This window comes from Paramisgurnus dabryanus, chromosome 11 (assembly GCF_030506205.2).
Source record: "Paramisgurnus dabryanus chromosome 11, PD_genome_1.1, whole genome shotgun sequence".
Classification (NCBI taxonomy): Eukaryota; Metazoa; Chordata; class Actinopteri; order Cypriniformes; family Cobitidae; genus Paramisgurnus; species Paramisgurnus dabryanus.
Window position 1 is genome coordinate 20,157,585 of NC_133347.1, and position 15,584 is coordinate 20,173,168.

The 15,584-nt window shown below is 35.6% G+C and overlaps 3 protein-coding genes across 3 annotated transcripts; all 3 read left to right on the forward strand.

Moving 5' to 3' along the window:
* The first annotated feature begins 449 nt into the window (after positions 1-449).
* LOC135729577 (DLA class I histocompatibility antigen, A9/A9 alpha chain) lies at positions 450-4,062 on the forward strand. The gene is made up of 7 exons (XM_065247314.2): positions 450-680; positions 1,155-1,412; positions 2,100-2,375; positions 2,550-2,840; positions 3,028-3,150; positions 3,261-3,302; positions 3,434-4,062. The coding sequence occupies exons 1-7, from the start codon at positions 632-634 to the stop codon at positions 3,457-3,459; spliced, it is 1,065 nt and encodes a 354-aa protein (XP_065103386.1). The 5' UTR covers positions 450-631; the 3' UTR covers positions 3,460-4,062.
* Positions 4,063-6,723: 2,661 nt separating this feature from the next.
* On the forward strand, positions 6,724-8,573 carry LOC135729581 (H-2 class II histocompatibility antigen, A-U alpha chain-like). The gene is made up of 4 exons (XM_065247319.2): positions 6,724-6,855; positions 7,025-7,276; positions 7,353-7,634; positions 7,722-8,573. The coding sequence occupies exons 1-4, from the start codon at positions 6,777-6,779 to the stop codon at positions 7,847-7,849; spliced, it is 741 nt and encodes a 246-aa protein (XP_065103391.1). The 5' UTR covers positions 6,724-6,776; the 3' UTR covers positions 7,850-8,573.
* A 177-nt stretch (positions 8,574-8,750) lies between these two features.
* LOC135729578 (DLA class II histocompatibility antigen, DR-1 beta chain-like) lies at positions 8,751-12,736 on the forward strand. Its single transcript, XM_065247315.2, has 5 exons — positions 8,751-8,970; positions 9,168-9,437; positions 9,845-10,126; positions 11,546-11,659; positions 11,918-12,736. The coding sequence occupies exons 1-5, from the start codon at positions 8,910-8,912 to the stop codon at positions 11,992-11,994; spliced, it is 804 nt and encodes a 267-aa protein (XP_065103387.1). The 5' UTR covers positions 8,751-8,909; the 3' UTR covers positions 11,995-12,736.
* The last annotated feature ends 2,848 nt before the right edge of the window (positions 12,737-15,584 follow it).

The window sequence follows — 15,584 nt, forward strand, 5'->3', positions numbered from 1 at the left end:
GAACACGAGACATCTTCTCTACTTATTTTCTATTCTAATTAAAAGATTTCCAGATGATTCCCTCGCTCCATTCTGTCCGTTTAAGGGCTTATTGTAATCATAAACACCTACGTTTATCTTCAAATGATGTCTTCGACGATGGTATTCTATAAAAATGAAAGCCATCTTTTTTGGCATTCTTATTCTGACACTTAACAGCACAACAGGACATTTTCTAGTGAGTTATCTTGCTCTTTTCACTCGTGTCTAATTCATTTCCACTGTTTTTCTGCAACCGCATTGCGCGCGCAGCTTGCAGTGACGTAACTGTGACGTCTACTCTAAATTGGTCTATTAGCTGCACGTGACATCATTATTGTTGCACTAACCAATGAGAAGCGTTATGGGCCCCAGGTGCAGCCCCGCCCCGATCTGCAGGCTGCAGCCAAAAAGTTAAAATGAAAGTGAAAGTGTAGATGGAGTAGAGACGCAGATAAACACAACAAACAGACTTATGAAGAAATCTATTTGAATACAGTTTTTGTTGTTCATTTACTGCGTGTTTCTTGCCTTGGAAGCTTAAAGGAGTAAATCATCTGTGTTGGGAATATTGGTCTACTTTAAACTTTGAAAGACTGCAGCACTGTTGAAAATGCTCATTTTTATATATTTGTTGTCATGCTTAACAGTCATCAATGCAGGTAATTACGATCACTAATTTGACCGTCAGAAGTACAAAGCCACAAATTTGTGATTTTTAATGTCTAGAAATACAGTATGATCTTAATTTTAAATGGTAATAGTTTTTTTTGTGAATTGTTTTTAAAAGTATTTTTTTTAAGTAAATACCTTGTACTGATTAACTCATGTAGCATGTGTTTCAATGTGTAAGCATTTGACAAAACTGTAACCTAAAAACTGAAATACTAATATGCATGCTTAGATAAAACGAGTTATTTTGGATTTAGTGTACAGAGAGTCACTGAGACGAGCTATAATCTCACGTAACAACCATTCATTTTGTTAATGTGTAACTTAAGAGCACCTTTGTACTGTTAGGATATGCTTATATAAAAAAGTTTCTCACTACGTTTGCTTAACTTTGGTGTAGCCTACTTTGATTGTCTACTCTGTTAAAACTATAACTCAGAAATGATCTTGTTGTTTACCTACAGGTTCTCACTCACTGATGGCTTTTGCAACATATGCTGTTGGGCAGACCCCATTTCCTGAATTTAGTGTTGTACTGATGCTGGATGATGTGCAAATAGCGTATTATGACTCAAACGCATTCAGTGTTTTTTATCGCAGTTTTACTGATTCAAAGTACCTTGAGGAACAGAAAAGGGATGCTGATGTTATATTTCGTCATCTGTATGACAGCATGAAAAATAGAGCATTATACTTGAGGCAACACTTGAATCACACAAATGGTAAGCTTATTATTAAATAAAACAACACAAAAACTTTTACGAACAAATGTAAATTGTATATGTTTATATTTACAGCATAGAGAACTGCCATGGCCTAATAGGAACTGTTGTGGCTACTACTTTGGCAGTCAGGGTTGTACCCTTAAGGTCACCAGTTCAATTTTCATGCCCAGTGTAGTGCCAAGAAAAGCACCCTTGCCAGATTATGCCCCCCTCGATGATATTGCTGCCTGATTTGCTAATCCCAACCAACACCTTAACCTAACCCCAACCATAGAAGGGAATGAGGGTAGGCATAATCTGGTAGGGGTGCTGGCAGGAAGCGACAGCGGTGCCCTTGAGCAATCCCCCATTTGCTCCCTGGTCGCTGCAGTGATAGCTGCCCACACCATAAACAATGAAAGTTCTTTTTCACACCTAGTTCTAGTTGCTCACCATACACAATGAAAAAAATGAAATTTAGTATTTTGGCAGGTAGTCAAAATGTACAGTCATGTGGTTCTTATGGCAAAAAAAACTTTAGGATCTGCCTTTACATTATAACTGTACAAAAAAAAATTCTATCTACATCTAAATTAGTGTAGTCTAAATCAATTAAACAAAATGGCTATTGACTATGGCTATGTAAGAGTGAACGTTTTTTAAGGGTAATCTGTCTTAATTAAAATTCTTTCTGTTCGTATGAAGGTGTAGATGTTTATCAGAGACTGGCTGGATGTGAACTATCCAATAATAAACCAGGTCTACTTCAGAGCTGGGATGCTTCCAATGGACAAAATGTAGAGGAGTTCACATTTGACATGGAGAAAAATGACATTCAGATAAAAATGCCATGGATGATAACAGAGGATCAACCACATCGGCTACATATTAAGTTTCTGTATGAAAATGTTTATCATCCTATTTGCATTAAAACATTGCGGAGGTACCTGAACACGGAGAAAAACCGTGTGATGAGGAAGGGTAAGACAATCAATTGGATAAATATCAATAAACAGTAATTAATATATAATAGCTTAAAAAATTACATTTTTAGACATTTTACAATAAACATTTTAATGCTTTATAAATAATTATTGCAATAGGTTTAAAAGGTTTACAGTTTTAAAAAGTTACACTTCTTATCCTTCTCTACAGTTAAACCTAGAGTCAGACTCCTGAAGAAGACCCTTAAAGACACTGATGAGGTCCAGATCACCTGCCTGGCAACTGGATTTTACCCCCGTCACATGAACTTGACCCTATCCAAGGGTGGTCAGGCTGTGGATGACGTCCAGATTACTGGAGGAGAACTTCTGCCCAATGGAGACGGGACATATCAGATGAGGAAGAGTTTAGTGATCAGTGCAGAAGAACTGCATGAGAGACCCAACTACAACTGTACAGCAAAGCATCTCAGCTTAGACAACAAACTCGACATCACGTTTGGTAAAGAAAAACTAACAAGCCACTTTTTGAATATGGATATTAAATTGGACAGTATGTTTATTTTCAAAAATAAATGTTTTTATATTATTTGTATATGGTCTGCAAGTCACTTGGCACTATGCAGTATCTCTTTAGCTTATTGATTTTATTCTTCATAATTAATACACTTTATTCACAACAATTACAGATGTTAAAGTCTTCAACCTGGGATCATACAAACTCTTCATAGTTGTCAGTGTGTTGGTGTTAATAGGTGTGGCTATTCTCATCATAATAGCAATCATCATGTGGAGGAAGAGACACGCTGAAGGTAAATGTTCTGTTAAAGTATACCCAACCTCTATCTTGTGTTTGGAGAAAATCCACCTTTGTTATTCAAATTTCTCTATTTGTAATGTTTAAACTGTAATTCTTATTAAGGGCGAGGTGTTGGGACCTTACATACTTACTCTCCCACTCCAAGTAAGTGTTACTTAAAAAAAAAAAATTATAATGAAATCTCTTAATTTTCCCACTATATCCACAGATATATTTAGCAACATGTAAAGCAACAGTTAATTTTAACATTTTCTAAAGTTAATTTATTTTTCCAGCTTTAGTGAATGAACATGAAAAATGACTGGCAAGTGAATGGCAACAAAGTTGGAGTATGTTCAATGTACACAAGATGCAACACAAAACACTAAACTAATTTGTGGCCTGAAATCATACAGTAACGGTACATTCACACGGGGCGTAAGCGTTAACGCTTAACGGAAGGCTTGTCTGAAGCGTGGCCAACAGCCAATCACTGTAGCCGCAACACAAGCTCCGGTCTTCCATAAACGTAATTGGCTGGCTCTGCCTAGGTTATTTGCATAAGGCGATATGATTGGCTGACGCACGCGTTGCCGCTTGAAAAGTTGAGAAATGTTCAACTTCTGCCGCGAGCAACGGCACTGACGCGGCACCGACGGATCCACAATTCAGTTCGCCAACGCTTGACGTCACCCATTAAAAGTGAATGGGAAGCGTCAACGCTGACGCCCCGTGTGAATGCGCCGTAATATTGTTAAAGAACACTATCTTCTCTTTAGTAATAATAGTTTACCTGCTGTATTTTTTTTAATTATGTCATTCCATACACAAAGATTTTTGAAGTATTTGCAAGATGTACAATTTTCTTGTGTCAATGTTCTGATGATATTTCATGTGTGTATATTTTGTCCAATAAACATTTCGAACTGAAGGCATTGTACTTGTGTTTAAATTAAGTTTATTGTTATATTGGATTACATTGTGTTCTCTGAGTGACTCCACCAGATAGTCGCTAAAAGATGCATGTAGCATGTCATCATCTTGAATAAGTTATGTGCACAAATTGTTAATCTGAGTATTGTTTCTGCCGTATATGTGTCTAGTTAGTTAGTACTAGAATGTTGGAAAAAATGACACCTCACAATCATCATCAAAGGTTTGATTTTTCCTTTGCAGCTGCACATTTTTTTTTTATTATTCCTTTTATAAAAGTTTTCACTTTGTTGAATAATTTCACTACTTCAATGCTACATCAGCTTCAGATTTGCATATCAATGTGCTCAACACGTCAAATAAAAAACACAAAAGTAAACCAATTACTAGGCTACTTTTCCAAAAGGAATCTAATCAAAATATAATGCTATTATACACCCATCGGCCACTTTATTAGGTACACCTGTCCAACTGCACGTTAATGAAAATTTCTAATCAGCCAATTACATGGCAGCAACTCAATGCATTTAGGCATGTAGACAGGGCCGGCGCCACGAGGGGGCGTGAGGGGGCGTCGCCCCCTCACTGGCACTATCCCGCCCCCTCAGATCACCATTAATGTTGAATGGGATTTTAATGATAAAATGCGCTATTTAAAAATCACGTTTGCCTTGTGTATTGTCTTCCTAAAGGGAATTTTAAAGTCTAATTATTTAACAAAACAAAAAAACAACTGTGCATGTATTCTACCGTGACACACGCCCACTCATGTATAGCCTATAGGCTTGTTCAAATTCATCAGGCGAAGACGTCAAAATGCCGCGAGAGCGAGACGAAACGACACTTAGTATGATTTCTCGAATCGTTCTCGCGGTACTTTGACGTCATGTGGTTGTTGGTTCTTGCAGCCGCGCCTGAAGTTGAACAAGTTTGTGTTGACGGCTTGAGGCACGCCGACAATGAGCCCGCGTTCTGAGTCTCAGAGGGAAATCAAGATGTCGAAGTGGGAAATTATATAAAAATTTACAGACGGGAGTGTGAGAGTGACCTGGGCCTGCCCTGTAGCAATGGATATATGTAAAATAGCATTGGAAGTTCTACAAACCGGACTCCGGATTGTCACACATCAATTAATGCCGTGGCGTGGATGAATTATCGGAGCATTTCAGGTGCAAAGATCCAAATATTCGGCTGTCATTAAGTCAATTCGGGCACCATGAACTTCAGCCAGACTGTACATAGTTTTGAAAAGTTCAGATGTTCATGTTCTTCAGCATCCTTGCAAGTCAACGTACAACCAACAGCCTATTATTGTTCTGCATTTAACGTTAAAGGTAAGCCTGTACGATCTCTCTCTCTCACACACCTGTTTATCAGGAGTAAATAGATAAAAAACAGACATTGTTAAATTTATAATTAACGAATTTGAATTAGCCTATCCTACAGCATAGCTGTATATGTAAACGAGTTATTGTCATTTTGCTATTGTGGTTCTCTAGCTGCTTAATCGCTAGCTTATGGTGCATTACTTGTGGCAGTTAAAATAACTATGTTATATGATCAAATTGAACCAAAATGTTGATAAATGTTGCGTTTGGACAGTTTTTGGGCTGAAAACCATCAACTCTATTTGCCAACACTGCCCCCCACCATTACGTAAAATGTATTTCTACCTCTGGGTCTGAACTTCTAATGAGTAGTGTTGTGCTAATATGTGACGTTAGGTATGCGTTTTTTTGTTGTTGTTGTATTGTTCAGAGCTCTGTACGTTGCTCACTATAGCTGTAGTTTTTGTGGTTGTATTACAGAGATGTTTGTTTATAACACTTTAAAACTTAATGTACCAAACCTATGTATTTTCTAGCTGGGGGAATTATATGCATTCATGTGATCGCCCCCTCTGGTATTTTAGAAGCCCCCTCATCAGCGCTCGGCTGGCGCCGGCACTGCATGTAGACATGGTCAAGATGATCTGCTGCAGTTCAAACAGCGCATCAGAATGGGGAAGAAAGGTGCTTTAAGTGACTTTGAAAGTGGCATGGTTGTTGGTGCCAGATGGGCTGGTCTGAGTATTTCAGAAACTGCTGATCTACTGTGATTTTCACACACAACCATCTCAAGGGTTTACAGAGAATGGTCCCAAAAAGAGAAAATATCCAGTGAGTTGCAGTTCTGTGAGCGCAAATGCTTTGTTGATGCCAAAGGTCAGAGAAGAATGGCCAGCCTGGTTCGAGCTGATAGAAAGGCAACAGTAACTCAAATAATCATTCGTTACAACCAAGGTATGCAGAAGAGCATCTCTGAACACACAACACGCCGAACCTTGAGGCAGATGGGCTACAGCAGCAGAAGACCACACCGGGCTACAATTCACACAGGCTCACCAAAACATTTCTACAATAGTCACTTTAAGAAAATCCCATAAATTTACACACATTAACTTTGCTACACAAAGTATCTGACAGAAATAGCAGTTTAGTTAGGTCGACAAAACTAAATTCAGTTATGTGGAACAAATGTCTACCAATGAATTTATTAAAAAAATTTGTTTAGTTTCCCTAGAGACTATCATGTCACAGGATTGCATTAAAGCCTATTGGTTGATTTGAGACTACAAAAGACGTTGCTCATACGGAAGGGTTTGCAGTTCCTCATGAAACCTTCTGACACACAGTGTTGTTTGGGAGCCATACATGTCCTGACTGTATGCTGATATACTTAAAAATGGAGGAATTTTTTATAACTACACTCATTGTAACCTGTGTGTTTTACACTGAGGCCCAAAGTAAGTCAAATCATAAATTCCTGTTTTACTCTTTCTTATTTAGAGATGTAATTAATTGTTTTCTATTTTTATTTTATTTCAAGTGATCTGAATAGAAGATGAAAATAATGTTATATTTTGCCGGCATATATTAATTTAGGTGTTATTAATTCTGACTTCTGAATAACAGGCTATTATGAATATGGGTTGATTGAAACATGTGGGGATGGAGCAGGTCAAAATGAATTCCTCATCACATTTAATGCTGATCTGGTGGGACACGTGGACTTCAAAGAGAAGAAAGAAGTCCTCACGTTACCTGATTTTGCTGGACCTGTTCAGATTCCATGGCTATATTTGGATGCGGAAAAAGCTTCAACTCAGTGTCAAAACATAGTTACAGTGTTGAATGGGTTGTATGCGAATTCATCAGAGCAACTTGGTTAGTAATATTTGAACATGTAGTAGACATAAAAAATAAATAAAATGCGGTGATAAATGTCTTCTGTTTCGTTCAGATCCTCCCTGGAGTTCAATTTACTCCAAAAGTGATGCAGAGTTAAACGTTGAAAACACACTGATCTGCCACGTTACTGGATTTTTTCCTCCACCCGTTACAATCACATGGACCAAAAACAATTTAAACGTGACAGATAGCACAACTCTCAGCCAGTATCACCCAAACCAAGATGGGACCATGAATGTGTTTTCTAGATTGAGTTTTATTCCAGTGGAAGGAGACATATACTGCTGCACTGTGGAGCACAAAGCTCTCGAGCAACCTCAAACTAGAATATGGGGTAGGTCGTTGTGTCTTTAAATTACAGTAAAATCACATGTTGATTATGATTTCACAATATCACAAACTGTATGTTGATCTTCTACAGACGTAGAGATAAAGGAGTCCAGTAATGGTCCATTAGTGTTCTGTGGAGTTGGACTTGGTTTTGGACTGATAGGATTGGCTGCTGGAATTTTCTTTATTGTCAAAGGAAGCAGCTGCAACTCATACTGACAACAACTGTATTAGTTCTGGGGTTTGGTTCTCGTATGAAATTGAAATACAGAGGTGCTAATGTTCTGTATGAGTTTAACACATTTTAGGACTAAACTTTGCATTGCTTAGGGCACTACATGATAATACTATATGGATGGCCACTGTCTTTTTACATAGCAGAGAACATCAGGGTGCATGGATGTTTGTTTAATACTTACTGCTGGAATCTTCCAGAAGTACAGTCTTCATATTAAGACATGCTATAATATTGTAGTTCCCTATATTATCACAACATAAAAGTGGAGCAACAAATTAAATAGAGATAAAGCTCAACAGAGGTCTATTGTGTTTTTGTAACAAAAACTACACTCTTCATGTATGTAGCTTACTTATTTTATACTGTAAAAAGTCTATATAATAGGTTATGGTTTTGATATTGAAGGATGTAATCTGACATACTGTATGTACTGTTCTTAAGGATGGCAGTTAAATAGCAAGACCAAGATTTAAAAAACATGACTCAAATGTGTTGACCTAATGGTAATGTAAAATAATATAATTGACTTGCAATAAAGCTTTAATATTGAGTCTTGTTTTTAATAGTACAATTAGAGCTATAATTATGATATGAAAATATTTCAAAAAAAAATTGTGTCTTTATGTCTAAAGTTTTATGCTCATTGATATGTATTTTATATAAAAAGTCATTAAAAAAACTATCCATCAGAAAACCTTGCAGGGTCAAAGTTTTTGGCAAGAACAGAAAAATTCTGCATTTCGCATTACATCAGGGGAAAAATATTAAAGTGAATCAATTCATTTTTTAACAATGGTTATTCCTCAAAAATTCATCAAAAAAACTTTCACTTCCTTTTTTAACTCTTTTGTGAATGCCTAGTGCAGATTACGTTGCTCAGTCATGTGACCTTTTGTGTGGGTCTGCCATAAGCTTGATATTCCAGTTTGACTTCCAGTATGTGAAACTAGGCTGGCACCACAGTCTCGGCTGATAAGCTATTTACTTTAAGTTTGCCCGTGCTCATTTCTTCTGTATGTCCGTATAACAGCACTTGCAAAAATGCATCATCATCATATTGTGACATGTATGACCATGTTTTTGTTTGCTTTGCTTGAAGCAGGTAAGATACAGTATGTTTTTATATTTTCAAAGACTGTACCTATAATATCAAAAGTGATTGTCACTTAAATAGATTGCAATAAAAGTGAATCTATGTCTATATATATATATATATATATATCAGTATCTGGCTAGAAATAGTTTTCATATTTAGTTCTATTAAATTGTGATGTATTGATCATTTATTTCTGTTTGTAGTGCATGGACATTTTGCATATGTTCTATCTCGCTGCCGTGTACTTGGCTCATTAGAAAACGTTGAGTTCATCTTCTCAGTTAACTACAACAAGGCTGAACTGATAAGATTCAACAGCACCGAGAATAAGGTTGTTGGTTACACTGAATATGCAATGAAATGGGCAGATGATTTTAATAAACGACAAGAGTGGCTACATGAGGAGGGAGAAAGAAATGTGGCAAACTGCAAGAGCTATGGAGCAATATTTCACTATCTGTCCCAAAAAACAAGTGAGATTTGACATTTAAGCCTTTTTACTTTATCATAAGTCACTGTAGAAACTAGACAACAGATTCACATGGCCAGGTCTCCAAATTGTTTTGTGAACAAGGGCTACCACAATGGATAGCTACTTTTTTAATAGTCTACTAAAAAAAATGTTGCCTTTATTTAATTATTGATTGTTTCATCATTATTTAAAATGTTAACATACATAAAAGAATCCAAGCTTATATAAAAATATGTATTAAATAAATATTAAAATTGATGCTATTAATAGAATGTGCTTGCTTTGGCGGGCAACTCACGGACTCCTTGCAGGCAACCTTGTTGTTGGAGACCACTGCAACAGAAATTATAAATCCACATAACAATAATCAATATAAAAAGCATAAACTTCATCTTTTCATGCCTACAGTAAAACCAGAAGTCAGTATCCAATCAGTAAGGCAGGCCAGTGGTAAACAACCAGCCATGCTGATATGCAGTGCTTATCGATTTTACCCCAAACACATTAAAATATCCTGGATGAGAGATGGTGAGGTGATAAAATCAGATGTGACCTCGACTGAAGAGCTGGCTGATGGAGACTGGTATTATCAGATCCACTCCCACCTGGAATATTTCCCAAAACCTGGAGAGAAGATCAGCTGTGTAGTGGAGCACGCCAGCTCCAATAAACCCATCATCTACCCATGGGGTAAGAACATTACTCTTATTAACATACAGTTGTACTTTAATAGTTATAGTTTCTAAATTATAGAAATAAATTTTGTGTATGCCAGCCCAGAAGGCTAATTGCTATGGTTTCCTTTAAAAGTTTGAATGGGTTTATGATATAGCAGTTTTAAAATTATGAGTAAAGTCTTTGATTAACAATATTGAAAGAGACTGTTTTGCAGTATTACTAAAAATTAAGTTACAAACAGAATTTTACAGTGTGCCAAGCATCTTGTCTTCAGGGTTTTAGATTGACAAATGAGGAGCTCAGATGCAAACCATCTTCATAAAAAATGAGATAATGATATTAACAAAATACAACCAGCATGTATGATATGTTTATCAAATACTATATCCGCTTGATCCCAGCTTTAGACCATTCAGAAATACTTCTTTGGGGAGAATATATTATATTGAGTCTGATCAAAAAAATGCTATTTAAATTAAACTTGTCAATTGTCTTTATGAGACTTGCTCAGGTCACAAAGCACTACAAAGAGATGAACCTTTCCTGAAGTTTGTTATCTGTTTAAGAACAAATAAAGATTGTAAACATTTTCTTAGTGCCATTTGCGTATGTTACAGACAACAGGATTTATGATATTTACTACCTAAACATTTTCAATGTACTAAATCTTTAACATTAATGTTTAAATGTTACTAAATACTTTAAATATTAATTAAAGGGGACAGAGAATGAAAAAACATTTTAGCTTGTCTTTGTTGAATAATGGTAGTCTACCCGCATTCACGAACATAAGAAGAGTGCTAGACATGCTAAACATCTCAGTCTCATAGAAATTCCTCTTTTAAAAATGTCAGCCAGAAAACGGCACAATCTGAAAAAGTAATGCTTATGACATCACAGGCATCTCACTGCCCCTCCACTTTAAAAAAAATGGCTACATTTTTTGAGTGGCAGCAAAGTCAGCCAATCAGTAATGAGATTGCAAGTTAAGCCAGTAGGGGGAGCCGAATAGGTGCAAAACCACTTGTTTAAAATCCCCCACCCTAATAGATCTATCTGAGAGAGGTTTTTAGGAAGCTTCTAAGGCATTACAGACCCCCCCCCCCAAAAAAAAAAAATTGTCTACATGTCACATCACAGAACAAGGATAAATACCCCGTTCAGTTATTCTATGTCACCTTTAATTCAGACGTTATTTCCGGTGTTTTGAGGTGAGAATATCCCAAATCCGAATCTAAATGACAACATAGGGCAGTCACGTGTTTCCCATCCAGACAAGCATTGCTATACTGTAACTTTTGTGAATGATCAGAAAAGTATTGCCTGGTAGATGATAAAACCGAATGCAGGAAACAAGTAATATCTAGGGGCCAGAATATCTCAGAGTTGGGGAACAATGTTTTAAGCTATGAATCTTGGTTTGTTTCACAGATTCCTCTCTGCCTAAGTCTAGTAAAAAAGAGATCATTACTGGGGCTGCAGGTTTTGTGTTGGGAATGATAATGACTGTTGGAGGACTCATCTACTATTTAAGAAAACGCACAGGTTAGTGTGCACACATATCTAAAGATAAGCTTGGAGTGAACATGTAAACTTGAAATGCAACATTAAAGTTTAAGCTATATGGACATGGATTGCTTTAAAAAAACAGCATGATTTGAAAATGTTTAGCAAAATGGATTGCATAGTTTACTAAGTTTTAATTTTAGTATAACCATTATTAAACTAAGCTAATATAAATCTGTCCTGATTTAAAATGACTACTATCTTAATGACTCTATGTTGATGGTCTTTCATTTATAGCACATGTTATAGCAGCTGTAGGTCAGGACACCAGATTCACTCAACCTCTACAAACACTGGTTGATGATGACCAGTAGATGGACACTAAGTTACTGTGTTACACCACAGACATTAAACATGATGAATAAGGTCTCATAGATCTTTAAACACAATTATTCTTGTTTAGAAAAAGAAATAATGACAAGGAACTAGTGGAAAACCTCTGGTTGTGTTTATTTTGCACATAAGCCGTACATAAAAGAAATGTAAACCACTGTGTTTTTGTCCAATGACATTTCAGATAGGACATAAATGCTTGAGACTCGTACAATAGAGCTCTTTGACTTGTTAGTTAAACAAATATATACCGTATATATAGCCTATATATGAAATGTTTTGTTTTTGTTTTATAAGAATTAATTAATTTTATGATTATTTCTCATCCTTTTACAATGTTAGGTCAAAATATGTACCACAGTCAATGGGGCAGTACCCTTTTAAAGGTCCCAATATGTACCATTGGGTATAGATATGTATACATGTGGTACCACTATGTATCTTTGAGAATTTAAGATTATCTTAAAAATATCTATATTTTTAAAAGGCATAAGAAATGGTGGCTGTATTTAGTTTATTTAAGTCAAATTCTTTTGGTTATTTTACAAACAGCCTGAGTTTAAAAAATACAAGTAAAACAGGACATACAAGCTGGAGAACGCACAGAGATGTGTTTTTATTGCAAATGCACTAGAAATGTTTGTAATGCTGCATTGAGAATAAGATAAAAATAAAACTTTGTTTTGGTTAAATGACAATCAGTTGATATAAAAGTGGCATGTATCTAAAAAAAGCTGAATATAAAATAACAGGTATGGGGAACTTCAACAGAATATATTATTGATCAGTGACATGCATGAAAAATTGTTGTTATGTTGCTTCTCAAAAACAATATAAACAGAGATCAGAAATGAGGAAGCTTCTGTAAAAAAAATACAGATGAACAAAGGTACATTTATCTGTATGACTGATTTGAACACACCTTCTGTTGGTATGTACTGAGTTCAGATGTTGCTTTTGTGTGTGTGTGTGTGTGTGTGTGTGTGTGTGTGTGTATATATATATGTATATATATAATTTATAATAAATGACAAATACATGAAGTAATTGTTTTCGCTATGTCAAGAAGACACTTCTATTTTTATTCTGAGGGCATGGTTGATATTGTTCTTTGCGTTTTTGTTAGTGACTCCTTACTGAACCATACAAAGTTAAATTTAGGTTTTTTTACAATGCTTTTTTACATTTATTAGGATGACCAAACATTATATGTTGTGCCTTTATAATGTGTCGTGTAAAAACTATCACAACATATTTGTTTATCTCCTGAAGCCATGTTTGTTCATGTGAGCTTCTGTGAGATTTTGTGTCAAAGTGAAATCATTACATTTGGCAGGTGTGTGGCTGTAAGTCAGTATTGCTAAATTTCTGCTGGTCGGAAGAAAAACTTCAGAGCAATTAAAACAACAAAAACAGTTGAATCTTGTGAAAATCAGGCTATATTTTAGGGTGTAAATTCTTTGCTGTATCAAAGTGTCCTGAGTTTTATTTTTGTGCTGTTCAAAACAGAATAACTTACAAAATAAGTGATTAATCTATATTTAAATTGCTATATGTATTAAATAAATAAAATTACCACCATAAAGAATAGGGTCAGAAAGTAAGGAAGTGAGTCCACATACACATCACACAACATGTTTCACAGGTCAACCAATAACAATTACAATTTTACCAATATTTTAAATGTAATTTATGAGATTTGTTGTATTTTGAATCTAAACTTTCTTTGTAAAACTTAAGGATTAATTAGTTTGAATGTCTCAGGACTCCATTAAACATCATCCCTTGCACTGTTTTTGGATTACCTCTGATGTTGATGTTTGCCTGGTTGTTGATCCTTGCTTGTATGTGGATTACTTTAAATCTAACCCGTGTTTCACCGTGCATGACAGTGGAAATGTACTGCTTTACAACAATGCTCTCTGAAAACCTTGAGATTGAGACTTTACCTTATCTGTATGTGAAAAAAATACAAACCCAACATAAGATTTAAAAAAATAATAATGGATGAACTTAAATGCAAAGTAACATTAGTAAAGGGTAAGATATAACACAAATATGTGTTATGGATTCTTCAACATAAAGTAGTAAAAGTATGTTAAAAAAATGTATTCATAAACATGATGATTTATAAAAAAATCCTCGAAACTTTCCTTTGAGTGTTTACAGCTTTTGTGAGAATGTCCATGCAGATAACGTCATGTGACCTTTTTATGGACCTGTCATAAGGTTGATTTTCCCGTTTGATGTGTTGATATATGAAACTGGGCTGCACCTGTAAAGTTTTTACTTTAACTGCACCTGTGCTCATTTCAACTGTATGTGAGTACAACAACAAAATGCAGTACAATCTTGTGATTCACATGGCTGTGATTTTGCTGTGATTTTTCTGAAGATCAGTAAATGGAGTTACAGACTGTCTCATGCATCAAACCTCATCCAAACATGTTTTCAGAGATCAAACGGAAAACAATGAAAATGATCTAGTTGATTAATTTGTAAAGTAACTGCATAACCTCTAAAACTAACATACACAAAAGTTTTAATTTTTTAACTTTTAAACCTCCTTTGTCCTGCCCTAACACTTACACATGTGCTCTTAAACTTAAAAATACTATACTTCATGTAGACATTCAGGTGTTCAATTTTTCTTGGAACACATACAAACAGTGTCCCCTTCCCAAAGTGCCCTGCAAGGGTATAAAAATGGTGTTTGGAATACGTCCGTCAGTTTATATTATGCAACTGTTCTCTACAGATCACTAGCTCTGCCTCAGCTAAACTAATTTTCTACCTTTACACAGCTTGGTTTTGCACAATCCCCTATGAGTGAACCTTACTCGAAAGGAAACATCTCATGTTACCTAATGTAACCTCAGTTCACTAAGCGAAGGCAATGAGACATCAGTTGGTTAAAGTAGTAACTGGAGATGTTCTTCAACATCTTTCACTTTTTATATGTATACAAAAAAAGTTTGCATCTGAATTTTTATTAAGTTGAAACACTGACCTATAGTAAATAAATAGTGTTGATTTTGACAGCAATTTTGATTTAGTTAGGGTGTGATTTGCCATTTGGGAGGGGGCATTTACCACACCTCTGATCTCTGTATTCTTGCCTCCGCTGAATTAGTCACCCCCATGGTGTACATTTAGGATTGATTTAAAAGTATTATTAATGGTATATAAATCACCCAGTGGACTAGGACCTCAATACATTGCAGATATGCTCATCGAATATAAACCCAACAGATCACTCAGAGGATCACATCAGTTAGAAACACCAAGGGTTCACTCAAAGCAAGGAGAGTCAGCTTTTAGCTATTATGCCAGTCGCAGCTGGAACCAGCTTCCAGAGGAGATCAGATGTGCTCCAACAGTAGTCACATTCAAATCCAGACTCAAAACACATCTGTTTAGCCACACTGTAAAAAATACTTTGCTGCCTTAACATTTTTTTTGTTGAATCAACTCAGATTTACAATTCATTTCAACTTACTATTATTTATCTTGACTAGAGATGTGTTGTTATAACTACAGGTGAGTTGTTATAACTTAAAAAATTCAGTTG

Excerpts from the sequence above, each read along its gene's own strand:
- LOC135729577 (XM_065247314.2), top strand. The coding sequence starts at position 632 with ATGCTCATTTTTATATATTTGTTGTCATGCTTAACAGTCATCAATGCA. Across the intron at positions 3,151-3,260 it reads GAGGAAGAGACACGCTGAAG|GGCGAGGTGTTGGGACCTTA; the intron begins GTAAATGTTCTG and ends ATTCTTATTAAG. Across the intron at positions 3,303-3,433 it reads TACTTACTCTCCCACTCCAA|CTTTAGTGAATGAACATGAA; the intron begins GTAAGTGTTACT and ends TTATTTTTCCAG.
- LOC135729581 (XM_065247319.2), top strand. The coding sequence starts at position 6,777 with ATGCTGATATACTTAAAAATGGAGGAATTTTTTATAACTACACTCATT. Across the intron at positions 6,856-7,024 it reads GTTTTACACTGAGGCCCAAA|GCTATTATGAATATGGGTTG; the intron begins GTAAGTCAAATC and ends TCTGAATAACAG. Across the intron at positions 7,277-7,352 it reads GAATTCATCAGAGCAACTTG|ATCCTCCCTGGAGTTCAATT; the intron begins GTTAGTAATATT and ends TGTTTCGTTCAG.
- LOC135729578 (XM_065247315.2), top strand. The coding sequence starts at position 8,910 with ATGCATCATCATCATATTGTGACATGTATGACCATGTTTTTGTTTGCT. Across the intron at positions 8,971-9,167 it reads GTTTGCTTTGCTTGAAGCAG|TGCATGGACATTTTGCATAT; the intron begins GTAAGATACAGT and ends TTCTGTTTGTAG. Across the intron at positions 11,660-11,917 it reads CTATTTAAGAAAACGCACAG|CACATGTTATAGCAGCTGTA; the intron begins GTTAGTGTGCAC and ends TTTCATTTATAG.